The 23,451-nt window shown below is 41.0% G+C and overlaps 1 protein-coding gene and 1 long non-coding RNA gene across 3 annotated transcripts in view; one reads left to right on the plus strand and one right to left on the minus strand.

The window, feature by feature from the left end:
* Ptprb (protein tyrosine phosphatase receptor type B) overlaps nucleotides 1-23,451 on the minus strand; it is a 114,134-nt gene that overhangs the window by 62,233 nt on the left and 28,450 nt on the right. For both annotated transcript variants that reach the window (XM_048418617.3, XM_048418618.3), the window contains 5 exons: nucleotides 10,790-11,068; nucleotides 9,567-9,824; nucleotides 7,303-7,566; nucleotides 5,300-5,569; nucleotides 2,024-2,284 (listed from right to left, as the gene is read on the minus strand). In XM_048418617.3, the coding sequence (XP_048274574.3) occupies nucleotides 2,024-2,284; nucleotides 5,300-5,569; nucleotides 7,303-7,566; nucleotides 9,567-9,824; nucleotides 10,790-11,068 (1,332 nt within the window). The remainder of the gene's footprint in view (nucleotides 1-2,023; nucleotides 2,285-5,299; nucleotides 5,570-7,302; nucleotides 7,567-9,566; nucleotides 9,825-10,789; nucleotides 11,069-23,451) is intronic.
* On the plus strand, nucleotides 558-23,384 carry LOC148117763 (uncharacterized). Its single transcript, XR_015736746.1, has 2 exons — nucleotides 558-693; nucleotides 22,923-23,384. It is a non-coding gene; the product is annotated as an uncharacterized LOC148117763 (long non-coding RNA).

Genomic DNA, 23,451 nt, shown 5'->3' on the forward strand with positions numbered 1-23,451 from the left:
AAGCCTCAGAGAATACTCATAGACTAAGATTCCAAGGAATATAAGCTTATAGAAAAAAAAAAGAGAAACATTTAAAGAAATAAAGCAGCATGAGCAAATAGCAGCAAAAATCAACAAACCATAGCGCTTGACTGCTGAAGTTCATTTTTCAGTATAACGACTGACAGAATGCAAAGCTAACATTTTTATTTACATATGGTTATATGTAAATATAACTTTATTCAAATTTACATATAGTTATAAAAGAGTACAGCTAAAACATATCTAAAGGGCTTGTCAGATAGCTCAGTCATAAAACTCTGGTTCAGGGTATGTGTGTGTTTGAGAGAGAGAGAGAGAGAGAGAGAGAGAGAGAGAGAGAGAGAGGGAGATTGTGTGACTGCGTGTGTGTGAGTGTCATATATATTTAACTAGAGGGCAAAATAACATATATAGAGAGGAGAAAACCAAAGAGAATATGTAAAAGTCAAAAGTAGAATTTAATAGATGAGAGAGAGCTGGAAAAAGAATTCATGAGCTGTAACGAACAGCTGAAGCAATCATGCAGACTGCAGACCAGGAAGTGAATACATCAACCGCAAAGTTTGCTTGTTACCAGTGGGGAATGGGAAGGAGGCAAGAGACAGTGCTGGAGAGTGAATCGTGGAAAATTTCCAGGACTGAGGAAAGAACAGACGTCCCAACCAATCTCAGGTAATGGAGCGAAAGGATTTCTGTACCTGGATCGTTCCTCTGGAACAGCAGGATGACCCAGGTAAAAGGGGGGTGGTGGTTAGAACGGACATATTCAACGGACTTCTCATGGGAAAGGAAGGATTAGACCGGAAGTCTGCTTCTTAACAGACAATAAGTACCAGAGAAACTAGAAAAATTCTTTCAGTGTCCTGATAGAAAATACCTTTCAAGACAGAGTCATAGGAAATCTGCTTGGCAAGACTGAGATCTACGTAAAGACACACCCAGAAAAGAAAAAAAAAAAAAGTAAAAGCAGAGAGAGTTTATCCCTGGGACTTTTCACTTAAGGAATTTAAAGAATGTCCTTCAGAACAAAGGACAAACCCTCTTGCTTGGAGCTTCTGAAACACAGGAAAGAAAGACAAACAGGTGGTTAAGTTGAAAGAAAAGCTGCACAGAGCATGACTTCACAAAGCCATGTTTTTGGGAGGTACACGTTACAAAGAGAAATACAGGGGATGGAGGGGGCTCCGCAGTTAAGAACACTTGCTCTTGGAGAGGACCTGGGTTTGTTTTCCAGCGATCACAGACTGACTCACAACTATCTGTAACTCCAGTTCCTGAAGACAGGACATTCTCCTCCAGCCTCGTCCGGAGGCACCAGGCACACACATAGCAGTACACATACACACATGCAGGCAAACACTCAAGCATATTTCAGAAAAGCTGAAGAAAGAGGGAAAGACCATACAGACAACCCATGGCATCTACAGTGATAACACCAGTCTTGGTCGGGATGCTGTTTCCCACATCACTGAGAAAACGATGGGGATTCTAGGAGCAGGGCTCAACATTGCATGTGCACCTGTTGGCATTGGTACTCAAGTCCTCTCTTTCCCTGCAGACACTGAAATTCAATCACCCATTCTCCTTTGTAAAGCCAGTTCTCTCCTAGCACTATAGATCCTGTATCCCTCACTGAATGAAAACACCTTTCCCTCCCCCAACAATATCAGCATCCCCTTTTCTTTTAACTGTTAGAATCAACGTAAAATATCCTGCTCTTTTAATGATGAGAAAGACTACTTTTGGCCATACTCCCTATTCCCAGGAGTGTCCCATTTTTCTGTTCTCTTTTTCAATACAACGTCATGGCAAGGTTATTCTCTACTGCGTTCCAATTAGTAAAATACACCTAAGCAAAAGAAGAAATTTGGTAAAATAGAGAATACAAAGGAAAGGATCTTAAGGTCATGCCAAGTACCTAATAGGCAAAGCAATGCTTACTAGATATGTGCAAGTTTCGGAGGATATCATTGTAAAATGTAAAAATGGACAATATTATTACCCGTTCTTCCTTTGGTTGAAGATGACTGTTTTAAATCTCCACTCATACTGGTGATGGTAGCCTTGTAGTTTCGTCCGGGGACCAGGTCCGTAAAGGTGAATTCTCTGGCGTCTTTGGAGAGGGATTTGTGGATGACTAAGAGGTCTCTATCAGTCAGGGAAATGATGTATTTCTCCCATTCCCCTCGGGGGGCCTGCCACATGATGCCCAGCGATGTCTCGTTAGCATGTTTAACACGAAGTTGGAGGACCGCCAGGGGGACTGAGGAAAAACCAGTTGAGACTTGAGGTCATTGATCTAGTCACAGCCATTAGAAAAGTTTAGGGACCATCTGTTCTGGGCTCTGCAGGTGTGGGGTGTGCTCCTAACTGCTCAGCCATTTCGCCAGCCCCAAGATTTCTCTGTTCTTGTAGACCCTTGTTTTGAAAATCATTAAGCAAAATCCCGTGACCACAAAACTATAATGAATAGACTGTTGGACCAGTTGTGACAAGCTCAACAGAGGCCCGAGTCTCAGCAGTTCACTCTAAGGCAATACCTGGTTCCAAGAAAGACCACAAACTGATACCACCCAGGCACCACATAGGAACAGACCCTCCAAAGGAAATTTCTAATGTTCCAACCATTAGATAGGATCACCTGCCAGCTCACGTTCGCCAGGACACCCCTAGACAAATGTTAGCCAATCAGGGGTCTTGAACCTTAGAAATCTATCACCCCAACCTTTGCTATTATAAAAAATCCCACCACAACTGAGCTCGGGGCTCTCTGATCTCTTCAATACATTGGACACATGGAGAGTCTGAGTTCGAACTTGAATAAGAATAAAGGCACTTTGCTTTTACATACAGGACTCGGCCTCCTAGTTGGTTTTTGGGGCACTCCATGATCTGGGCATTCATATAGACTATGCTTGATTATTTAACTGGAGTGAGAACTTTTTACTACTCCCAAAGCTTTTAAAGACCAAGTGCCCCTCCCTTTATTTCTGAGGGAACCCTGCTGTGCCATGGAGGGGAGGGCAACTGGCAAGTTATAATAAGGATCTTAGTAAGGGCAGCCCTTATCTTAAAAGAATCCGAATTCCTTCCTCTTCTTTAAAAGATGTTATCGCTATAATTCTTAGAAGGTATTGCTAACAGCAAAATATTGGTCCCACAAAGCAAGAAGGAAGGTAAATTTTAAAGAGTCAATTATATGAAACTACAATTTGACTTGAAATTTTCTATAGTTCCATGGTAATGGATCACCACATCTTTCTTTCTTTGTCTAAAGAAGTCAGTGTTGGTTAGTGTCAAGGCCTACCTCAAGCTACCTTATTAATCATCCGGAAGCATGGTTTTAAAAAGACCCCTTGGCTTTTTTTTTTTTTTCCCAAGGTGGCTTGTGAAATCAGTTTGCTGTTGTGTGATAATTTCATCACATTCTGACAGTAAAGTTTGCTTTGAGTCAGAGACTGGAGCTAGCCATTAGCTGACCAAAATTAACCATAGAGGTTTTGGAGGACAGAGGATAGAGAGGAGATAGGAAGTAGTAAGGTGGATGGAGGAACAGGAGAGATAGGAGGTCACTGGTGGCTTCTCCACAGCTTCTCTGATGATTGAGCTTCTTACTCCAATATCCGACTCTTGGTTTTTCTTGGTAAAGAATAATTAGATAAATGTTTCACCTGTTCGCTACTTTAATGAACCAGAAAATCCTGAAAAAAAGTGCAAATCAAGGGGTTCAATTTTTTTGCATCCACTCTAAAGATATTTGCAAAAACACCTAGGCCATCAAGGGCATGCGTTTCTGGGGAAAATCATCAAGTATCTGAAAGACATAATTTTAAAGAAACAGTGTGAACCGTGCAGCCGTACCAGTATGTGGGGTCCATGGCAAACAACGGGGCAGAACACTTGGTCAGTGGCCCCAAGAGAGTGCTGAATTGCTTTTTAACTTGTGTTTATAAATGCATAGAGAGACAGTTAAGGGTTTTGTGTGGATTCTGGCAAGTCTTAAAGATGCACACTGCTCCGAGCCAGATTTCTGAACCCTTCAGCCACATGGATATGAACCTTATCGGGAGAGAACAGATAGTTTCTAAACTAGGAGACGAGGTTCCACAGAAGAAACTGAAGAAATGAAATAGTCTGAAAGCAAATTGAGCAGGAAATAAATTAAAAATCAAAGTTGGAGGAGAGTTCTCCATAGAATTGTGCCAATGATGCTGGTCTCTACTGTTTATTCATCTTACATTTCCTGATTGCTTGAAGTGATTGGCAAAATATGAGGGGGGGGGGTGACAAAGACACCCGGTGCTGTGAGTGGTCGGAGTGTCTTTCTTATGCTGGCCATGCCTTTGATCATTATCCATCAGACATTAATGTTTGGAAAAGGAAAAGATCCCTGAAAGATACAGTTGGTGAGTTAAGTGGCTATCACAATCATCCTGTTTGGCATTCTTCTCATAAGAACATTGGAACAGTGTAGTTATTTCTTTAGCAAGCAAGACTAAGAGAGGTGAATCTCACTGTAAGGATGAGCTATTCTATGTCCCAACGATCTTCAAAGAAATGTTGAACTTGGAAGGATAACCATCACACTTGAAAGTTGAGAAGACAGATTTTACGGCATGTGTGTGTTAATATCTGCCAAAGAAATGCAATATAAAAGTGTCAAGAAAATGATCAAGATCCATGTGTCCTAACCCTGCCTTTCCTGTCATATCTCTCTCCACCTCAATCATTCATCCCCGCTACCTGAACTCCTCCAAGTAGCCAATACTAGGACAAGGCAATGGGAACTGGGTTATAAACACATTTTGGAAGATCGGTCGTTAGTCTCAGATTGCGTCTTTCCTGTTCTTTTGAATTTAAAATGGCTTTTCTTGGGGCTGGAGAGAGAGCTCAGTGGTTGAGAGCACTTGCTGATCTTGCACAGGGCCTGGCTTCAGGTCCCAGCCCTCAGGTTGGACACCTCACAAGTTCTTTTAGCTCACGTTCTTTGGGATCCTCTGCCCTTTGCTGGACTTGGACATACTGCCCTCCTCCAACCAACACAAAGTTTAAAGATCATAAAAAATACATCTTTAAAATGCTTTTTCTTTCATGAAATAATTGAGTTACCAGTGGATAGGAAGCCTGATGTTAAGATTTGACAAAATTAAATGTTAAAAACTCTGTTAACCTCTTAACACTTCATCTCGAGGGAGTACAGAAATATAATGTCTCTAGTTACGTGAGACAGGGAATGAATTAAGCTCTGCCAATCACGAACCCCTTCGCGGTTGTTTACCTGTCCTGCCTCGGCAGCGTTCAGAATTCCTCAGGTTGCCACTCTCAACAATGACTTCCACCTCGTACTGTCTTCCTGGTACGAGCTCCACAGCATCCATGACATAGTGCGTTTCCTCCTTTCCCACGGTGGCATTGAGCAGCACCATTGATTCATTGAAGAGCAAGATGCGGTAGTGCTCCCAGTCTCCAGCAGGGGGCGTCCAGTTCACTGCGAAGGACTTCATCCAAATCTCATTGTAGGAAACCAGATTCCTCACTTTTTCTGGAACTAAACAAGGACACGCCAAAAAGGCGTTAAAAATGAAACTTAAGAATGCCCATTTTCTTTTCATAGGAAGCCATATATAAAGTACACATCGTCTGCTTTTGTACACATTTGTGTCCCTTCCAGAGATCTGTGTACCTCAGGTGAGTACTTTTTCTTTCATTTTGAAGACATTTGACGTCCAAGACACACACGTGAAAATCATTCCATTACACAACAGTTATGTACTCTCTTGCAACACTGTTCCTAGCCTAGTGATGCGATGGCTGTTTTTCTTTGCTTGTCTGCCATCCCTGGAGAGATCACACTGACGTTGCATCTCACGGTGCGACATCTTTGGGAAAAGATGCTGGACGCTGTGGTCCTGAAACAGTCTTATTTTTTTTTATTCCAACTGCGCAGAACAAACTTTTTGCATCATAGCTTTAGGCACGTTTTGAGTACAAAGCATTCTGAGTCTTTTTTTAAAAAAAACGACCAAATGAAACCCCGGGTCCTTCCTTTACATCCGCGTCTCTACAAGATCAGACTTGTTCTCCTCCTAGACTAACCCTTGACTTCTCCCGCAGCCATCCCTCCTTCCCTCTTCCTTTCCGCGTGTTCAGGGCGGTGTGCTGCAGGGCTGTGTCTCCTGAGCTCTGACTTCTGAGCCTTTGTTCCTATAATTTTTCCTCTCACAGACTTCCTTTCTTCCCCCTTTTATTTTTCAGGAAGTTTACAGTTTCTAGGTTCTGCTGCAAGGACATTTCCACTAAGCATCTACTTTTCTGAAGGGGAATGTCGCTCTTGGTCCCTTTGGGGTATATAGCTTTTTCTTGAGACCTCTAATGGCACTGAGATTGGGCTCAGATTGAACCACCTGGTTTAAAGTCAAGCTCTAGAATGTTCTGGCCAGATGACCATGAACAAGTTTTTTAATCATTCCAGGTTATCTGTACAATGTCTACACTAATGATATAGCTATTAGCTCACAGTTTTCTTGCAGTAAATAAACAAATGAAATAGGTGTAAAGTGTTTATATGGGGCCTGATATGTGAAATTAATAATGCCATTAGCATTTCTAAAGGGTTCTATTCTTGGTGTGTGTGTGTATTAGTCTTTGACTAAAATGTAAGATATATTAAGCTAAGGTCGGTTAAAAAAACCCTCATATTCAACTACATAAATGACTCTGGAAAGATCCTATTTTCATTTGGGGAAATACAAAAACAAGCCACCAAGTGGGTTTGCCCACAGAGTGTACTTTTCAGAACCTTGCCCGAAATCAATAGCACATCATAACCACTTTAAAAGTGTCCAAGGTTTGTAATCCAGCAATTTATTCAAATAAAGAACAAGATAACTGCTCAGTAACATAAATTAATAAAATTATTTCTACGGCACACAGTTAAGTGCTAACATCGCCTTATTGTAAGGATGAACCAGAAATGCCCTCTCTCTCGACACTGATGCTCGTGCATGTGTGTGACTTAGGTGACGTGGCATGAGAGAGCACAGAGCAAGGCCACACGCAGGCCACACAGGAACCCAAGCATATTTGTTTAATTGACAAATTGTACACAATTAACCCTCTACGTTCCTCTGCTCTTGGGTTCTCTTCTATAGGCATTCTTGGTCATAAAGACTCTCCTTCCCAAGGAGGAAAAGAAGCTCCCTTCTACATGATTTTGTCATATTCTGAGATAGATTTGTGCATGACTGAGGCAACCAAAGACTATTTTGGGGGCTGACTTACCGGTCCTACCCATCGCCATCTTCTGAGCCGATAGTTCACCAGAGACGCTGCTGATGGTAACTTGGTAAAGCCGTCCAGGGACTAAGTCTTTAAATTGAGTTTCGGTAACACGAGGCGCTAATGTTTTGGATTCCTTGACGGTCCCTTGGTGAGACAGGGTGATGTTGTAGGAATCTGTATCTCCAAGGGGTTTCTGCCACGTGACTTTCAGAGAGGTCGAGCTGGCATCATTTGCCACCTTCAGATTGGAGACTTCCATAGGAGCTAATTAGCAACGGAAGAAGCAGAGATATTACTCCTCGGATCATGTCCTCCCTATGACCACATTTTGACCTAAACTTTAACGCCAGCAGGACATACTGTTTGATCAAGAGAAAAATCACTTGAGAGGCAAAACAATACTGGAAATCCAAGAAAGGCCATGCTATGGCAAGAACGCCATCTTGCAGCCAGGAGCCTGGATTCTGGCTGGGACTTGGCAATCTGCCCCCAGAAGACTGGACAGTTCTCTGTTAGTCTCTCTGTGCCTCGTTGTTCCCCAGCGAGTGAAGCTTGGTTAGAAGGTTTTCTGTGTTCCTTTGCAGCTCTGGGATTCTTTAGATAGAATTCACAAAGAAGTCTGCCCTCTACTTAATTTCTTTTTGCATGTGCCTGTCTGTGTTTGTATATTTAATAGTCTTAAGCACACACTAAACAGGTTGATTAGTTGGTAGTTGTAAATATTTGTGTGCTAAAATACTTTTTACCAGGTTTTGTTCTTGCGTGTATGCATGTGCGTGTGTGCATGTGTGTGTTTATGTGTGTGTGTGTGTGTGTGTGTGTGTGTAAATGTATGTCACATGTGTCCAAGTGCCCACAAATGCTAGAAGAGGACATTAAGTCTAAGGAGCTGGAGTTACAGGCAGTTGTGAGCTGCCCACTGAAGGTGCTAGAAACTAAACTCTGGAAGAGCAGCCAGCCCTCTTAACCGCTGACCCACCATATTTCTTAGACTCACTGAAATACTTTTTATATTAAGTCATGATCAAGAGCTGTGTTACTCTTTCATCAAAGGAAAACTCATGACAAGAAAGAAGCTTTGATGAATACTTTTCCTCCCTCTTACATGCACTGTAACTGTTCCTGATGACATAATAGAAATTAATAAATTGCTAAAAGGGTGATTATAGCACAGTGATTTTGCACAGTATGCTCAGAAGTGCAATTTGCTTGTCTGTCTGTCTGTCTGTCTGTCTGTCTCTCTGTCTCTCTCTCTCTTGAACTGTCTCTCTTTCTCAAACTGTCCCTTTGTCTCTGTCTTTCTCTATCTCTACCTTCCTCTGTCTGTCTGTCTTTCTGTTCCTCTCCTTCTCTCCAGTACAGGACGGCCTAGAACTTGCTTTATAATCAAGGTGATCCTCAAACTTGTGATCCTCCTGCTTCAGCTTTCTGAGAGCTGGGACTGCAGGTGTACACCTGGCTGCATTTGTTCTTGATATGTATAGATAGCTCTTAAGACATCTTGTGCATTTTTCTTAGGAACATCACATATTTTGGGGGTGTGTTACAAAAAATATGCATGTATGTAGGAGTTTCCAGTATCTTCTTCCTCAGCTTCCTATAGTCCCAGATACTCTTCCTTCTAGAACAATGTCAATGGTACTATCTATTTTACATATTATTTTAAAATGAGATAACTACAAAGAGAAAAAGTTTATCAACACATTACACTAATTAGCACCATTCAAATGTGAGCTCCATGAGAACTCGGGCATTGTCTAACTTGAAGGATACGAACTTGCAATGCTAGACATATGCCTAACGCACAGTAAGTACTGACTAAATGAATCACATTAATAAGTAGCACCAATTAGCTTTTTCAGTGTAGGTTAGGCTGTCTGACGCATTGTATTTTCTTGGGTAGAAGGTTTTGGAAATGACTGTCATACAAGAACGTATCTCTGTACAACACCAACAAAAGCACCCTCAACTCACTGTGGGTGAGCACAAAGATAATAGTAGATGCCTATTTATGAGTCAGAAGTAGGGAGCCTTAAGCATGTATTAAATGGAGAAATTTGAACCATGTCGTAACTTCAAAATACCACCAAGGGCTACCTTTAATTTTAGACAAAAAGAGAACTATTTTTCTTTAATCAAGTGGATGTCTGTTCAAGTCTTTCTATAACTCCTATGAATTTCAATTTGTCCATTATCCAAATGACAAACCTGATTTAAACCTGGTTTGAGCTTTGCTCTTGTTTAGTTAAAGAAGAGGAACTTACCCGTCCTCACTAGTTTCCACCTATAGTTTTGTAGTCCTGAAGCCATGGTGATAATAGTGAGGTTGTACAGGCGTCCAGGGGTCAGTCCATACAAAGTATAAGACGTATCATGTCTGTCCACGTTCCTCTCTTGGACTAAGGTCCCTTTATCCATGAGCACCAGCCTGTATTGTTCCACGTTCCCAGAACCACGAGACCAGGAAATTAGGAGAGAATTAGGAGTGGGGGAGATGTCAATGTCTTTCACAGGAGACGGTACTAGTGGGATAAAAACACACATTACAAGGTCAAGGTCATTCATAATCCCCTTGTAGAAAACATAGACATAGTTCTTTAATTTACATATTTATTTATACTTCCCTTTGTATCTTAATTTGCATCATAGCAATAATTAGTAATGATCCTCTTGAGAGTTCACTGGAACCTTCATTAACCACTTATAAAATCCATAGGCTTTAAGGGCTAAAGGGACATTATAGATGGTCTATTTTATCTCCTCTGCTTTATAGATATTAGGGTAGGTGTCGCCAAGGCAGTGTTACCAATGACAATAAATCGGGGAGATAAAGGAACAAACCGTAGGAGATGACAAATGGAAAGAGACAGGGGTAACCAGAGACAGAGACGAAAGCAAGCTACGGGAGAGTCATGCATTTTCTGGGAGTGGCATCGTGACACATGGGGACACTTGATAGATTGTTTTTCGTCATATTCAGGAAGCAAACACTTACTTTAAACACAGAAGTACTCAGAAGACATCATAACTTGATATTATGAGAATATATGAAAGAGGAAAAGTAAGCTTTGTGATGCAAATTTGGAAAATGAGGCAGAAAATCTCATTGTCATGGGTTTGAATTAGACATGTAGGGAGTATCTATTTTAAATAAGAGAAAATTCTGTTTTCAGAGAAATCTGGTGACTTGTTCAAAATCACCTAGCCAAGTAGTAGTACATTCACATACCCTACGCTTAGTCCAGTCTCCTCTCCCTTATAACCGCCTTTTGAAAGGTTATTTACTTTTGTCACGTATGACAGTATGATTGTGGCAGAGTCCCATTTCCTTTGATAACTTATCATTTTGAAGGTGCCACATAGGGCTGGACAGTGTTTGCCTAGCACGCAGGGGTCTCTGGGGTTTCATCCCTAGCACCATCAATATGAAGAAAAAGAAAAAAAAACCATATTACATGCTATTAACCATAGACAATACAGATCTTACCTGTTGACCCATTGGTATACACGGGAAAGGAACGTTTTTCTCCGGACACAGCCATGACGGCGATTTTGTAATTACTACCAGCAGTGAGGTTCGACAAAGTGCATTGGCTCCGTGTGGTACTCTCTTGAACTTGGACCTCTTGTATCTTTTGATTGTTATCATCAAATAGTTGCACCTCATACCACGTGACTTTTCCAGAAGAAGGGGTCCACCTCACCTGCAGGGTGGTTGAAGTTGTCTTCTCCGGACTGACTTCAAAGCTAGCAGGAGGCGAAGGGTCTGCAAGGCAAACACCATCAAAGAGAAGGCAGCGTGAGGGCTTTGAAACTAACTGTTTATTCTGCTGCAGCCAAGGGTCATTTTCCTTAAAAATTTAAAGAATCTGCTACCTGGTGGGGAAAATCCGGCCTGTGGTTACACCTGCAAACCCACTGTTTGATTTTTTTTTTCAAAGACAGGGCTCCCTTACTTATTAGTGACTATTTGATAAGACTTTCATTAAGGTAGATCTGACCTTGACAGCTCAATTAGTGTTTTGTTTGACTTGCAAATTCAGCATTTTTTGAAGACAGTGACAAGCATCCAGCCTGTGCTTGATTAAATATCGACGATCCAACCAGAAAATACAAACTATTAGGAGATAATAGGCATTTGAAATTTGCACTCTGTCTCTTCCTAGGTTGTGGACTCTTGGTGTCATTTTAACACATAAGTTTGGGTAGCTTTCAGCTGTTAGATAATTCCAAAAGACACAGATTAGATACTGATTTTGAAATAGACTTGCTTACCAAAATCAATGTTCCCAATTGCTGGAATTACCAATATCCCTAGATTTTTAAGATCTTAGTTCTGGAGCATGCTGGAGTTGCCAGGAACCCTAGAGCTGGTAGAATTGATAGTGTTTTGCACCTAACAATTCACTTCATTTCAGTTCTCAGAGTCAGGGATGGTTTGGGGAACACATGTCTGCCCTTGCTGAATCTCCACCACTGAACTACAATCAGGACCAGATTGGGAGCTAGGTCAACAGCCTTTCACACGCAGCTATTCACCAGGCATAGTGACAGTCAAACATATGAAATTAGACTGTCTTGACTTTGCATGCAGAGACCAGAACCATGGAGAAACATCCACATGAGAAAAATTAGCAGTCCTTCATGGTTCCTGGCCTCAAAAGTCAGAATGAGGTATTGAAGAGCAATGCATAAGTCAGGCCATTTGTTTGAGTGGCATAGGTATACAGACCTCAGCTCTATCCACCTGCTGCATTTTCTTCATGACGGCAAGAATTACGAACCTTATACGAAGAGTGCCATTTGCAGAAGATGCTCATTTGCTATTAACACAACTCCAACAAGTAAGCTAACCTCACTTTATATTCAAATGGCATTTGTGAGCAGATAGTTCATAAAGACTACCTATGGGTGAACAAGATATCATATGTGCAATACAGTTTATGAAATCCCATGCCTTCACATTTTATGCTATTAACTGTATGAATTCATCATTCAGTAAAAATTAAATCTGACACTAATATATCAATAATTGTTAGAAATATACAGAATAGCTGACAAGCAAATTAAGGCAGTATCTCAGAGAGAGGGCCCCGAGCGCATTTGAGCTTTGAAGACAAACACCCTTCACCCTGTGTTTTCAGCCCCTGTGTTCACCCAAAGGGACTGTGCTTTAACACACGGAGGCTTTGAATCTGGCCCTATGGCTTGGTTGTTCTATACTTAGTTTGTAATGTTTGAAGTCAGCTGTCATTATGGGTCCTATTACACGCTGATAATCGGCCATGGAACCAGTGGCATAGTGTCCCAGAGAGCATGGACTTGGATCAGAAGGAGCTGTGTTCAAATCTTGCTCCCTTGTATACCACTTCTGTGGTCCTGTGAGTGAGTGGTGCTCCATCAAAACTTCTATCTCTCTGTTTGTCTGGAATGTAATGATGATGATGATGATGATGAATACCAGAGTTCCAAGGAGTTTTGAGAGCAAATCAGATATAGAGGAGATTTTACCCAGCATGCAATGGGTACTCAGTACAAAATCTTATTTTGGTTCCCTTTATTGAAGAAATAAACGTTTTCTTCTGAATCGCTGATAACAAGGAGGCAAAAGTAAAACAAAAAATCGCAAACTAAACTGACAATGTCTTCAATTGCTTCTGTTATTTTTTAGAAAAAGTCTTGTCTTGGTAAAATTTTGGAACTAATTTTCTAATTCAAGCTAAAATAACTTTCCAAGATGATTTTTATGCATATTTTTTTCATTGAGAACTATAGTTTTTTTTGGGGGGGAGTGATGGAGGAGGTAATGTTATTTACATTTTCTGTCCTACACAGGACACGCCATATTGAAAGGAAAGAAGGTAATTTCCCTCTCACACAAGGTTTATAGTTGCCTGACAAGAATAAGATACCCAACATCATGAGACCCCAATAGCCAGCAAGCCTTGAGAACAGTACTATGGGACCGAAAAGAAGTATTTTTGCTGAAGTAACATTTTAAGGACAAGGGTGAAGGAGATAGTTGCACTCAGTGCCAGTTCCAAAGAGATAAATCTTGCCATCTTTGCCTACTACCAAGCCAGGTAAAGGTTAAATAAAATGTTATGATCACTATAATCTCTATATACATAATCTACAAAGTGTGAGCTGTGAAAAAAACGAATTTTAAGGTTGCGTGCCTAGAGGTTGAGCTTCAGAAATGCAGACTTCATCTAATCTCTCTGAGCCAGAAAACAAAACAGTCAATCCTTCGTACATCCGGCAGAACAAAGAAACAATGAAGCTGGGAAGTGTCTGGACCGCGAGAACCTGCCCTGGAAACAACACTTAAAACCCCATTTAGACTGCGATAAAGCCCAGCGCTGGCAGTGGTCCATGGCCGCTCTGCATGCCGCAGAAGCTAAAGAGTTGGTAGAATTCTTTTTCATCTAAGCCCAATGAAAACTTCACGGTATTAAAAACATTCCGAGTTCATAGTAGATATAAGTCTTACGCTCCTATTTGGGGTGCATGGTTCTTTGGTGTGTATCAGTGTGTGTGTGATGTGTTTGTATGTGTATGTGTGTGTGTGTGTGTGTGTGTGTGTGTGTGTGTGTGTGTGTACTGGAACACAGGTGTGCCATGGCATGTATGTGGAGGTTAGATCACAAGCTTGGGTGCCCTTGTATTCCACCTTGTTGAAGGCAGGCTTTCTTTGTGGTCGTCACCGCATCCACCAGGCCGACTGGCCCATGAGTTTCCTGGGATTATCTTTCCTCTATTACCCATCTTGTCTTGGAAAAATTAGGATTATAGACATGCATTACCGCGCTTGTGTTTGTGTGGGTTCTGGGGATTCCAACTCAGGTCCTCACAGTTGCATGGGAAGCATTTAACCCACTGAGCCATCTCCCGCCCCAAATTTCATATGTATGTGTGTACGAATGTATGTATGTTTGTATATTGTGGGGGAATTTGAACATTGTTTGACAATTCAGTTCTATAACTGCCAGCCCGAGTTTTCTGTTCTCAAAAGAAAAGACAAAGTTTGGCAAAATTCCTAAGCCAAAATGAATTATGTTTTCCTTTTAAAAAAAAGTCGCTTGGAAAGGAGAAAATTATATTTCTAATGCAAACAATATTTAATTCGCATAATTCTTATCAGTGAGGTTACTAAAATCATTAGTGTTTATTGATACACAGATTTCTAGGCTTAACATGTGAAATGGTTGGGTTTAGTTTAGGAATGAAGCTAAATCCAGAAGAGTGCAGCCAGCTGCTGCACTGGTGTCAACAGCGATCTGGGACCTAGGTTAGAGCTGCATAGAACGTCAGGATTCACAGTGAGCCTCTTCTCCTGGAAGGGAAGCTGAGGCACCAGGAAGTACAGCCAAATATCCAACACCTGGGTACAAGCTGCGTGGTCTTCCCAGCACGGGAAACGCTGCCCTGAACTGCATATCCAGTGTAACCACAACCAACGACGTGTTTGTGGAAATGCCAGGCATGCTTTTACTGCGCCTCAGTTGAGAGCATCCTCAGCGTGAGTAACAGCAACGGTGACACCTATGTGCACTTCTGGGCACATGAAAGCTCCCTGGAACTACTGATGTGTTTATCGCTTTGGGAAGCGAAGTGGGAGTTTATTTAGAAGTGGCTGTAGCATAGAGCTAAGCACAAGCTTTGAGAGTGTGGGAAAGAGACACACAGAACAGCAGCCAGAGTCATGCCCTGGAGTGGATGTTGGCTTCTCAAGGGAGTCTTCCCGTTGAGTTTTTAGAGCATTTTCCTTATCTGCTCCTTTCCCTAGTAGTTTTAACACATTTACCCGAGGTCCTATCACTTTGTGCTAGATTGCTGCAAGAGACATTTAGGTGTTTTCCTTATGCCATGTCTTTCCTCCACTATTGTCAATTTACTTATGTGTGCCTCTCCTCGCTTCTGTCCTCACTGCCATTGAAGCAGCAAGAACTCCACCAGCATCTGCTTCAAGGTGGAGCTCAGGTGTCTTCACAGGCATTCAAGGGTTTCCTGACTCTCGATGGCACCTTTCTTTCTAATTACTTCTTTCTTTACTGTCTCACTCAAGCTCAGGGGACCTTTGTGGACCCAGAGTCAAGTTCTGAGAGCTTTACAGAAACCGGGGTATCTACCCTTCTTATTTAAAAGCAGGCGGGTAGCTAGCTTGATTGATTGCAAACCACATCTACCTGGCATTTTGTGTAAGCTGAAATGGGCATCAGGGATTCAAATCAACTAATCAGAGGGGTTTTCTTTTTCATGGAAATTCACAGGGTGTGGAGTAATAATCTCAAATAATTCCTGGTACATGCTCTTGAAAAGGAGAAGAAAGATGGCACAGGAAAGGAATTTCCCACAGTCTCCAGCACATTCAATCTATCTATTATGGAAAGAATTTCTTTTGTTGTTATTGCTACTTGACTACTGTCCAGCAGGTCTCAACCGGTGGGTCACACCCCCTTTGAGGAGGTGTCGAATGACCCTTTAACGGGGGTCACCTAAGACCATTGGAAAACATTACAATTCTTAACAGTAGCAAAATTACAGTTATGAAGCAGCAATGGAGATAATTTTGTGGTTGAGGGGTCATCACAGCATGAGGAACCGTATTAAAGGGTCGCAGCATTAGGAAGGTTGAGAACCATTGCTATAATTGGTTTTCTTTCTTACCTTAAATATGTTACAATACATTATGTTAGTGTGGAATATAAACTATTGAGTCAGTACATCAGGTTACTGGTCATGAAATTTACACTAAGAGTAAACTTCAGCCACAAGGTACCTCTGTACCCCTCTAACAACCTTGACGGAAGTTAGAGCCAATTTGACTATCATTTGCTACATTGTCAACAACACTGCAGACTGCCATATTATTTAGCAGAATATCATATCAAACACTAAATAGTCATTAAGTGCTGGTCAAGGCCTGAAATCTGTGAATCTGAGACATACGTGAGAGGAGTAAGCAGAATCAAGATGAATTATCAAGGTGGCCAACTTTGGCATCACACTGAGACGGCTACATCCCAGCACTGGCGTTTGTCACAAGGATGGCTATAGGCAAGGTACCTTGCCCCCTTGTTCCTCAACTCCTCATCTTAACCAGAACTAGTAATGTGAATTTTTCAGAGTTGTGGTAAGAAGCGATGCAGATGACGAGTTAAGGGCAGCCCTGGCACATGGGCAGGACTACATAGTATGTGGTTGGCATGAGTCTTGCTGCAAATTCTATGCTCCACACAGGGTGATTTTCCCTTACTTGAAATGCTTGAAACAAACATGTCTCATATTTGGAGTTTTATTTTTTATTTTGAAATATTTCTACACACCCTTAATAAGTATTGTGAGGGTTGAACCCAAGTCTAAACACAGTATTTGCATGTTTCCTTATAGCCTATGAACATAGCATAAAGGTGATTATATATACTTTAAAAATTCATGCAGGAAGCAGAGTTTTATGGTGTGGCATTTTCCTTTTGTGACATCATGTCAGTCCTCAAAAAGTTCCAGGTTTTGGAGGATTTCAGATTTTTTTTTGAATAGGATGCTTGACCTATACAGTAATAAAGGACATCTCAGTGTTAATTGAAAAGCAGAGAATAGTATCCAAGGACCACGAACTTCAGATGTGCACTTCATGAAGGAGATAAACCCCAGCAAATCTGGAAGGTGTGCAGGACTTGAAAACCAGAATAAAGACAGCAGTTGCAAAGAGAGAAAGAAATGTAATCAAAATCCCCGAAGAGTTCACATCTACTGGGCTTCAGAAGCCTACCAGCACTGAGAGCGTTCCAATAGCCTACAGGGACTGCATTCTCTTCCCCAGAGTGTCCTTTAGAGCCTCCTGTGCCCTGTTCATTGTTACCAGCACCACGGTCTCCTCAGTATTATCAAAAGTGCTGCATGGGTGCACTATACAGAGAAGTTCTTCAGCCACAGTTTCAGATAGGGCTGCCGCTCCAAAACTTCCTAAGTCAAAATGATTGAGCTGCATGTGAGACATGTATTCATAACTGGACAGCTAAACAGTAAGGACATTTTTTTTGCTAGTGTTGGGTAAGATAACTATATTGTTGTTATGTGGTTCTTTTTAGTCATATCTATAAGGATGCAAATTGGAATATTTATAAATCAAATGAGATCACCGTGATTTAGATTATTCAAAATGATAAGCAATGGGACAAAGCTATGCATGGAACAAGGTTGGCCATAAACTGGAAATTTATCAAAGGCAGGCAATATGTACATGCTATCTCATTATATTACTACTATTTTGACTTTCTTCTTTTAAAAAAAATGAAATGCAGCTATTTTACGTGTATGAGTGTTTTGCTCACACATATGTCTGTGCACTGTGTGTGTGCTTTCTGCTGTAGAGGTCAGAAGAGGGCGCTGAATCCCCTGGAACTGGAGTCATGGAAGGTTGTGAGTCATCATTTGGGTTCTGGGAGTTGAACTCAGGTCCTCGGAAAGGACCAATAGTGCTCTTAATTGTTGAGTTCTCTCTTGTTTACTTTCTTATGCATTTGCTATGTTCAGTGTTTTCCTCCATATTGAAGGAACAATACAAACACCCCTGAAAACCTGTTGTGCTCCGTTTAGTTGCACATATTTAGGGGCAGGGCTGCGCCTTGATTTCTATACGGTCACATACCCAATGGGCTTGGTTCTCCTACAGGGTAAGAAAGCGGCCAATAACATCTCTATCTTTTCTTTTCTGGAGGAATCTGGCAAATTCCCATATGAAAAAGGAAGGCAGCACAATTCATTCTGTTCTTTTCCATATTTTTTTCTCCTTAAAAGTTGGCTTCAAAGGTACTAGGTCATCCATAGAGATTTGAAGGAACTAATAACACCTTCAAAATAATATTCATTCTGTAGAACAAAGGTCAGAGTATTGAGATAGATAAGCAGAGGTCAAGGCCGGGCTCTGCCATGAATGAGCTTGGTGGATTTCTAAAATTTATGTTAGTTCCTAGCAAGGCGGATTTGTGAAAATTATGCTAGTTCCTAGCAAGCTGAAGACCATATCCATGCTGGAAGTAAATGCAGATTGACTACATGAAGAATAGGATTCTTTTTCTAATTTTCAGTTGACAAATTATTCCAATCTGACAACTAAAACCTCCTAACGACCCTATGAAGTAGGCATTATTATTTTCCCGTCCCTCCATATAGATTAATATGTGGCCCCGAGGCAAAAGGCAATTTTCTCTAAACATCCTGCCAGTGAAGAGTGGAGGTGCCCTGCCTTCAGAATTCATCTCTGAAGTGTCATGGGAACTTTCAAACACCCACTCCCCTGAGGCTCCATGAGAGAGAGTCAAACAGTAGAAACCTGAGAGGCTGAGAGGGGAGAATTGTCATGAGTCTGAGTATAGCAATGGGGAGAACACAGGGAGACCCTGCTCCAAAACACAAAACAAACAAAGGCCAAATCCAAAAGTTATATATATGTATATATATATATGCAAATATAGTAAATACATATTATGTTGATATAAATATATAAAAATATAAGTATCTATTATGTTGAATATATTGCCAACTATTTATATATATATAGATATTTTATTGTTTCATGTACTAAATATGGAAGGTTTTGTAGCATAAAAACACACAAAAAACTTTCTCCCTGGAAATCATAATAAATAGTTCCGGATTATATTCAAGCACACATAAGAAGGCGTGATCCACAAATATTACTGTTAATGAGTGATGGAAAAGAAATGCCAGTGGCACCCAAGTTGCAGTGTGCTTTAAAGCACTTTGATCCCCAGCTCTATTATTTCCAAATTCAAGTTAATTTCACATAGCATAGAAACCAAAAGCATTTCCCTATCATTCTCTGTAAAATCTGTGGATGAGAGAAAGTTACAGAGAGTTTTCAGAAATAATGGCTTATATTTAAAATGATAGATAACGTGTATTGAAGCTGCAGGTCCCAATAAGTCCAGAATCAGGCTGTATTTGAGAGAGTGATGGTCTTTAGAGGAGAGTAAGTTGAACTGGGGCCGTTAGGTTGGGCTCTGATATAATATGACTAGTGTCCTTTCAAGAAAAGCAGAGAAGGACATAGCCTTGTTTGGATGGACAGATCTGTCACATTGAGAAAGCGGCCGTGTACAAGACAAGGAGAGAAGCTATGAAAACAGAAAAGCTGCAGATTTTGACTTTGGGATTTCAACCTCAAGGATTGAGGGAAAATCAATTTTGTTTTTAGACGACCCAAGTTTGCTAGGGCAGCCTTAGTCAATCCAGAACAATCCATACCATTCTGGAATGAAAATAGTAGCTGATGCAGCAATTTGATAATTAACGTTCTTAAATGGCTTTCATATAGATTAAGAAATTTGTGGCTGGAGAGATGTCTCAGCAGTTAAGAGCACTGACTGCTCTTCCAGAGGACCAGTTTCAATCCCCAGCACCCACATGTAGCTCACAACTGTCTTTAAGTTCAGTTCCAGGGGATCCAACATCCCCACACAGACATACATGCAGGCAAAACACCAATGAACATATAAATAAATAAAATAGATAGGTAGGTAGCTAGGTAGGTAGATAGGTAGATAGATAAATAGATAGATAGATAGATAGATAGATAGATGATAGATAGATAGATAGATAGATAGATAGATAGATAGATAGATAGATGATAGATAGATACAGACAGGCAGGCAGACAGGCAGAAAGATTTATCATGTTAATATCATTAAAATTATTTGAGGTTGGGGATATTTGAACATTTTATTTTCTCTAGGGAAATTAATACGTAGCTGAGATCAGCAGGACGTCAAATGCCCGTGGATGGTCATTCCCCAGGTAGAATTCCCACCTCCAGTTCACTGGGCACCAGAAGAGACAATGGGTCAGAAACTGAACTCTACCTCAGACAACTTTGCAGCACCCAAAGTGACAGATCATGTTCACAGGAAGAGCCTCAGTGTGACCTGATGAGAGCTTGACCTCTGTACGTGCTGTTCCTCCCGGAAAACCCAAGATCTGGAGCCCTAGGTTAAACCTAAGAAAAGCATCAGCCTTGGGCTATAGAGAAAACCCAGGAGTCTCAGCCTCCCCCTCCCCCATTCTCTCCTCTCTCTTTCTGTGTGTGGTATTAAATACCATCTGGATTATCAGCAATAAGGAATGTCATGTGGGACACCAAATAAGATCCTGGGACAAAGTAAGGATGTGTAAGGCCATTATGGGTTAATCATGCTAATACTGGCTCATTCACTGCAACAAACACCACAGGAATGGAGAAATCTGAGGTATCTATGTGCTAAGTCATAACATTTCTGTAAAGCTGAAAAATATAGTTTTTTTTCTTTTTTTGACTTTGGCTAGCTTAGAACTCAATATGTAGACCAGGCTGGCCTCATACTCACAGAGATCCAGAGGCCTCTGCTTCCTAAATACTGGGATTAGAGATGTGCCCAGTGACTTTTGAGCTCTTAACACTGCTGAAATGAGCTGGCATTTTCACAAATACTGCAGATGCCAATCAGGGTTTAGTTATCATTCAAACACCTAGACATCCCAGAGGCTTTGCAAACCTTTGCGACTCCAAGGTTACAGTCTCAGAAATATGCCCACTTATTCAATATTTGGTATGACTATTGTAGTATTTCCTGCCAAAGCCACAACTGCACAACCTGACACTTCACGGCATTCTTGCTGCATTCCAGTTAATCACCAGATAAACTTGAAAGAGCCCTGTGTCCTCTCTGTGAGTATAGCAGCCTGGTACTCACGAGGCAGGACAGAGGCCTCATTCAGGAAAGATGTGTAAGGCTGTGTGGCCATTGTCAATATAATCTCTCATGCCTGCTCTAGGCTTCAAGAGCAAGGACCATTTTTTTTTGTTGTACTATGATTTTATAAACTCATCCATCTCTCTGGCATTTTCTTTGCCATCCTACACAGCAAATTCTTGCTAAATTAAATTTGAATCCATGTTTTTCAAATCTGATTTGAAATCCGGACTGAATGCTTTCTATTGATGAAATACTACTTGTTTAATATTTTCTAAGTCCAGGTCTACATAAAACAAAATAATTATACTATTTTGCGTGATCAGTAAAACCCATCACCAAAAAAATCCACACCCAATCATACAAGCAACAGTCTGATCTCCATTCATGAGTGAGTCTTGCTTTTGTTCAAATTCATCTGAGACTAATAAGATTGGTAAAAGGCAGCAAAAAAAGAACTCACAGTTTGAATGGCGTTTTTTTTGCTTGTTTAAAGCTTTGTCTGAGTTGATGTTATATTAGTTGGCATTGCTTTAGTAATAGTAAACTATGATTTATGGACCCCATCACTACGGCTTAGTAATCAATACTGAGGAATAATAGTTCTTTTCTCTTAACAAAATCTAAACATCCATACGCCTTTAAAATTTAGAAAGCACCACATATAAATGAATGTATAAATAAGCAACTTAAAAAAAACCCTCCTTAAAACAATATTTTAAGATAGTAATTCAAATTTTTGTATTTCAATGAAATTTTTATTTTAAAGGCATGACGAGTTCTCAGAAGGACTGCATCATCATACATGCATGGGTGGGACGATTGTCATTACGCAGACACCATCTGCAGTTTCCATCATTCATATTTACCCAGAGGCTCAGGAAATGTATGGTGAAAACTACATCCTTAGGAAAATTAACGAGCCTGGGGGTGTAGCTCAGTGGTCCAGGGCTTGCCTCGTATGGAGTAAGCCCTGGCTGGCTTCTGTCTCTAGCACAGTGAAACAGCACATAGATGCCATTTATTCAATAGCATCCATGCAAGGTGACTATTTCTCATGTTTACCAAATGCCTCTGGACTTGAAGCATCTCCCTGTGTCACAACTCAGAGCTTGATTTATGCTACTGACATCCACAATGAACCGTTTTCTCATGATCATTTTGGTTTCCATAAAGTAAATCCGTGGGATGAAAAAACTGTCTCCAAACCCCTTACGGCGTATGTTTTCCTGAACGTTTCTGAAAATGCGGCAACTTTGAAAACCATTTGTTGCACTGAACACGCACACTGTTGGTGAGGCCCTTTCCGGTGTGCCTGGCGCATCTGGATGTTCTCGGTCCAGCACTCTGTGGCTGTAGTGGTGTGAGCTGTCGCAGAACCAGCTTCAGCTTCCAAGAAATTGACAACATAAAGACTAAATATCCAGCTATTTCTACTCCTATAGTTTTTCTCTCTCTCTCTCTTTCTCTCTCTCTCTCTCTCTCTCTCTCTCTCTCTCTCTCTCTCTCTCTCTCTTTCTCATTCCATAGAAATACAAGCATATTCTTAACAAGTGGTTTTCAAACTTTTCAAACTGAGGTTCCTTCAGCCCTCAAAAATCACCTCTGTGTTTCATCTGTAGCAAGTCAAATGATGTAAGTGGGCATCGTGGCCTTAAACACCTGTGAAAGGATTAATATTTTATCCATAGTTCAGGGGTTCAGTGAGATTTCCCAACCCTGCTTGCACTTTCAGTCAGACTGGTGGCCTTCAAAGAGCTATGGCCAAAGAAATCATCTGTGTTCTGGTAGAAACAGGAAAGAATCATAAAGATAGCTCATTTCTCTATCCAACGTTCGAAATTTTTCTCTGTGATTTACTTCTAGATGAAGGAAGCCTTCACCGTTGTGTGGAACAGAGATGGCAAAGACTAAGGAACTGAGGACTCTGCAGCACCCTCATGGACTGAGGCTCTGGTGAGGTAGAGGCCTGTGGCAGCCCCTACAGGTGGGAAGAGCTTATCCCTGAAGCTCCATCCAGCCTTCCATTTCACAGACAGAGAAGGGAGGAAAGAGAGACAGACATATCATCCACACATGGAAGGAGATGCTGGAAAACCATTGACTCAAAGTTCAGAGTGGCCAAAAAATGTTCTCTATTGTTATGTACCTCAAGAAACCCCAAACCATCTTTGCATTCTCATTTCAATGGACTTTTCCAACGGTCCCTATGAATAGGACTATTTTATCCCTGAAGATTTTACATTCTGGTTTACGTTCTATAAACACAACCAAGCATATCCTTAACCATCACAACTCCATTATTATTAAAACATTTACTTAAAATGATTCTGATGTGTGACAATTTAATATGTTGGAAGCTCAAACCCCATCAGTTAAAAAAAAACAAGAACAA

Source organism: Myodes glareolus, chromosome 26, assembly GCF_982192425.1.
Source record: "Myodes glareolus chromosome 26, mMyoGla1.1, whole genome shotgun sequence".
NCBI lineage: Eukaryota > Metazoa > Chordata > Mammalia > Rodentia > Cricetidae > Myodes > Myodes glareolus.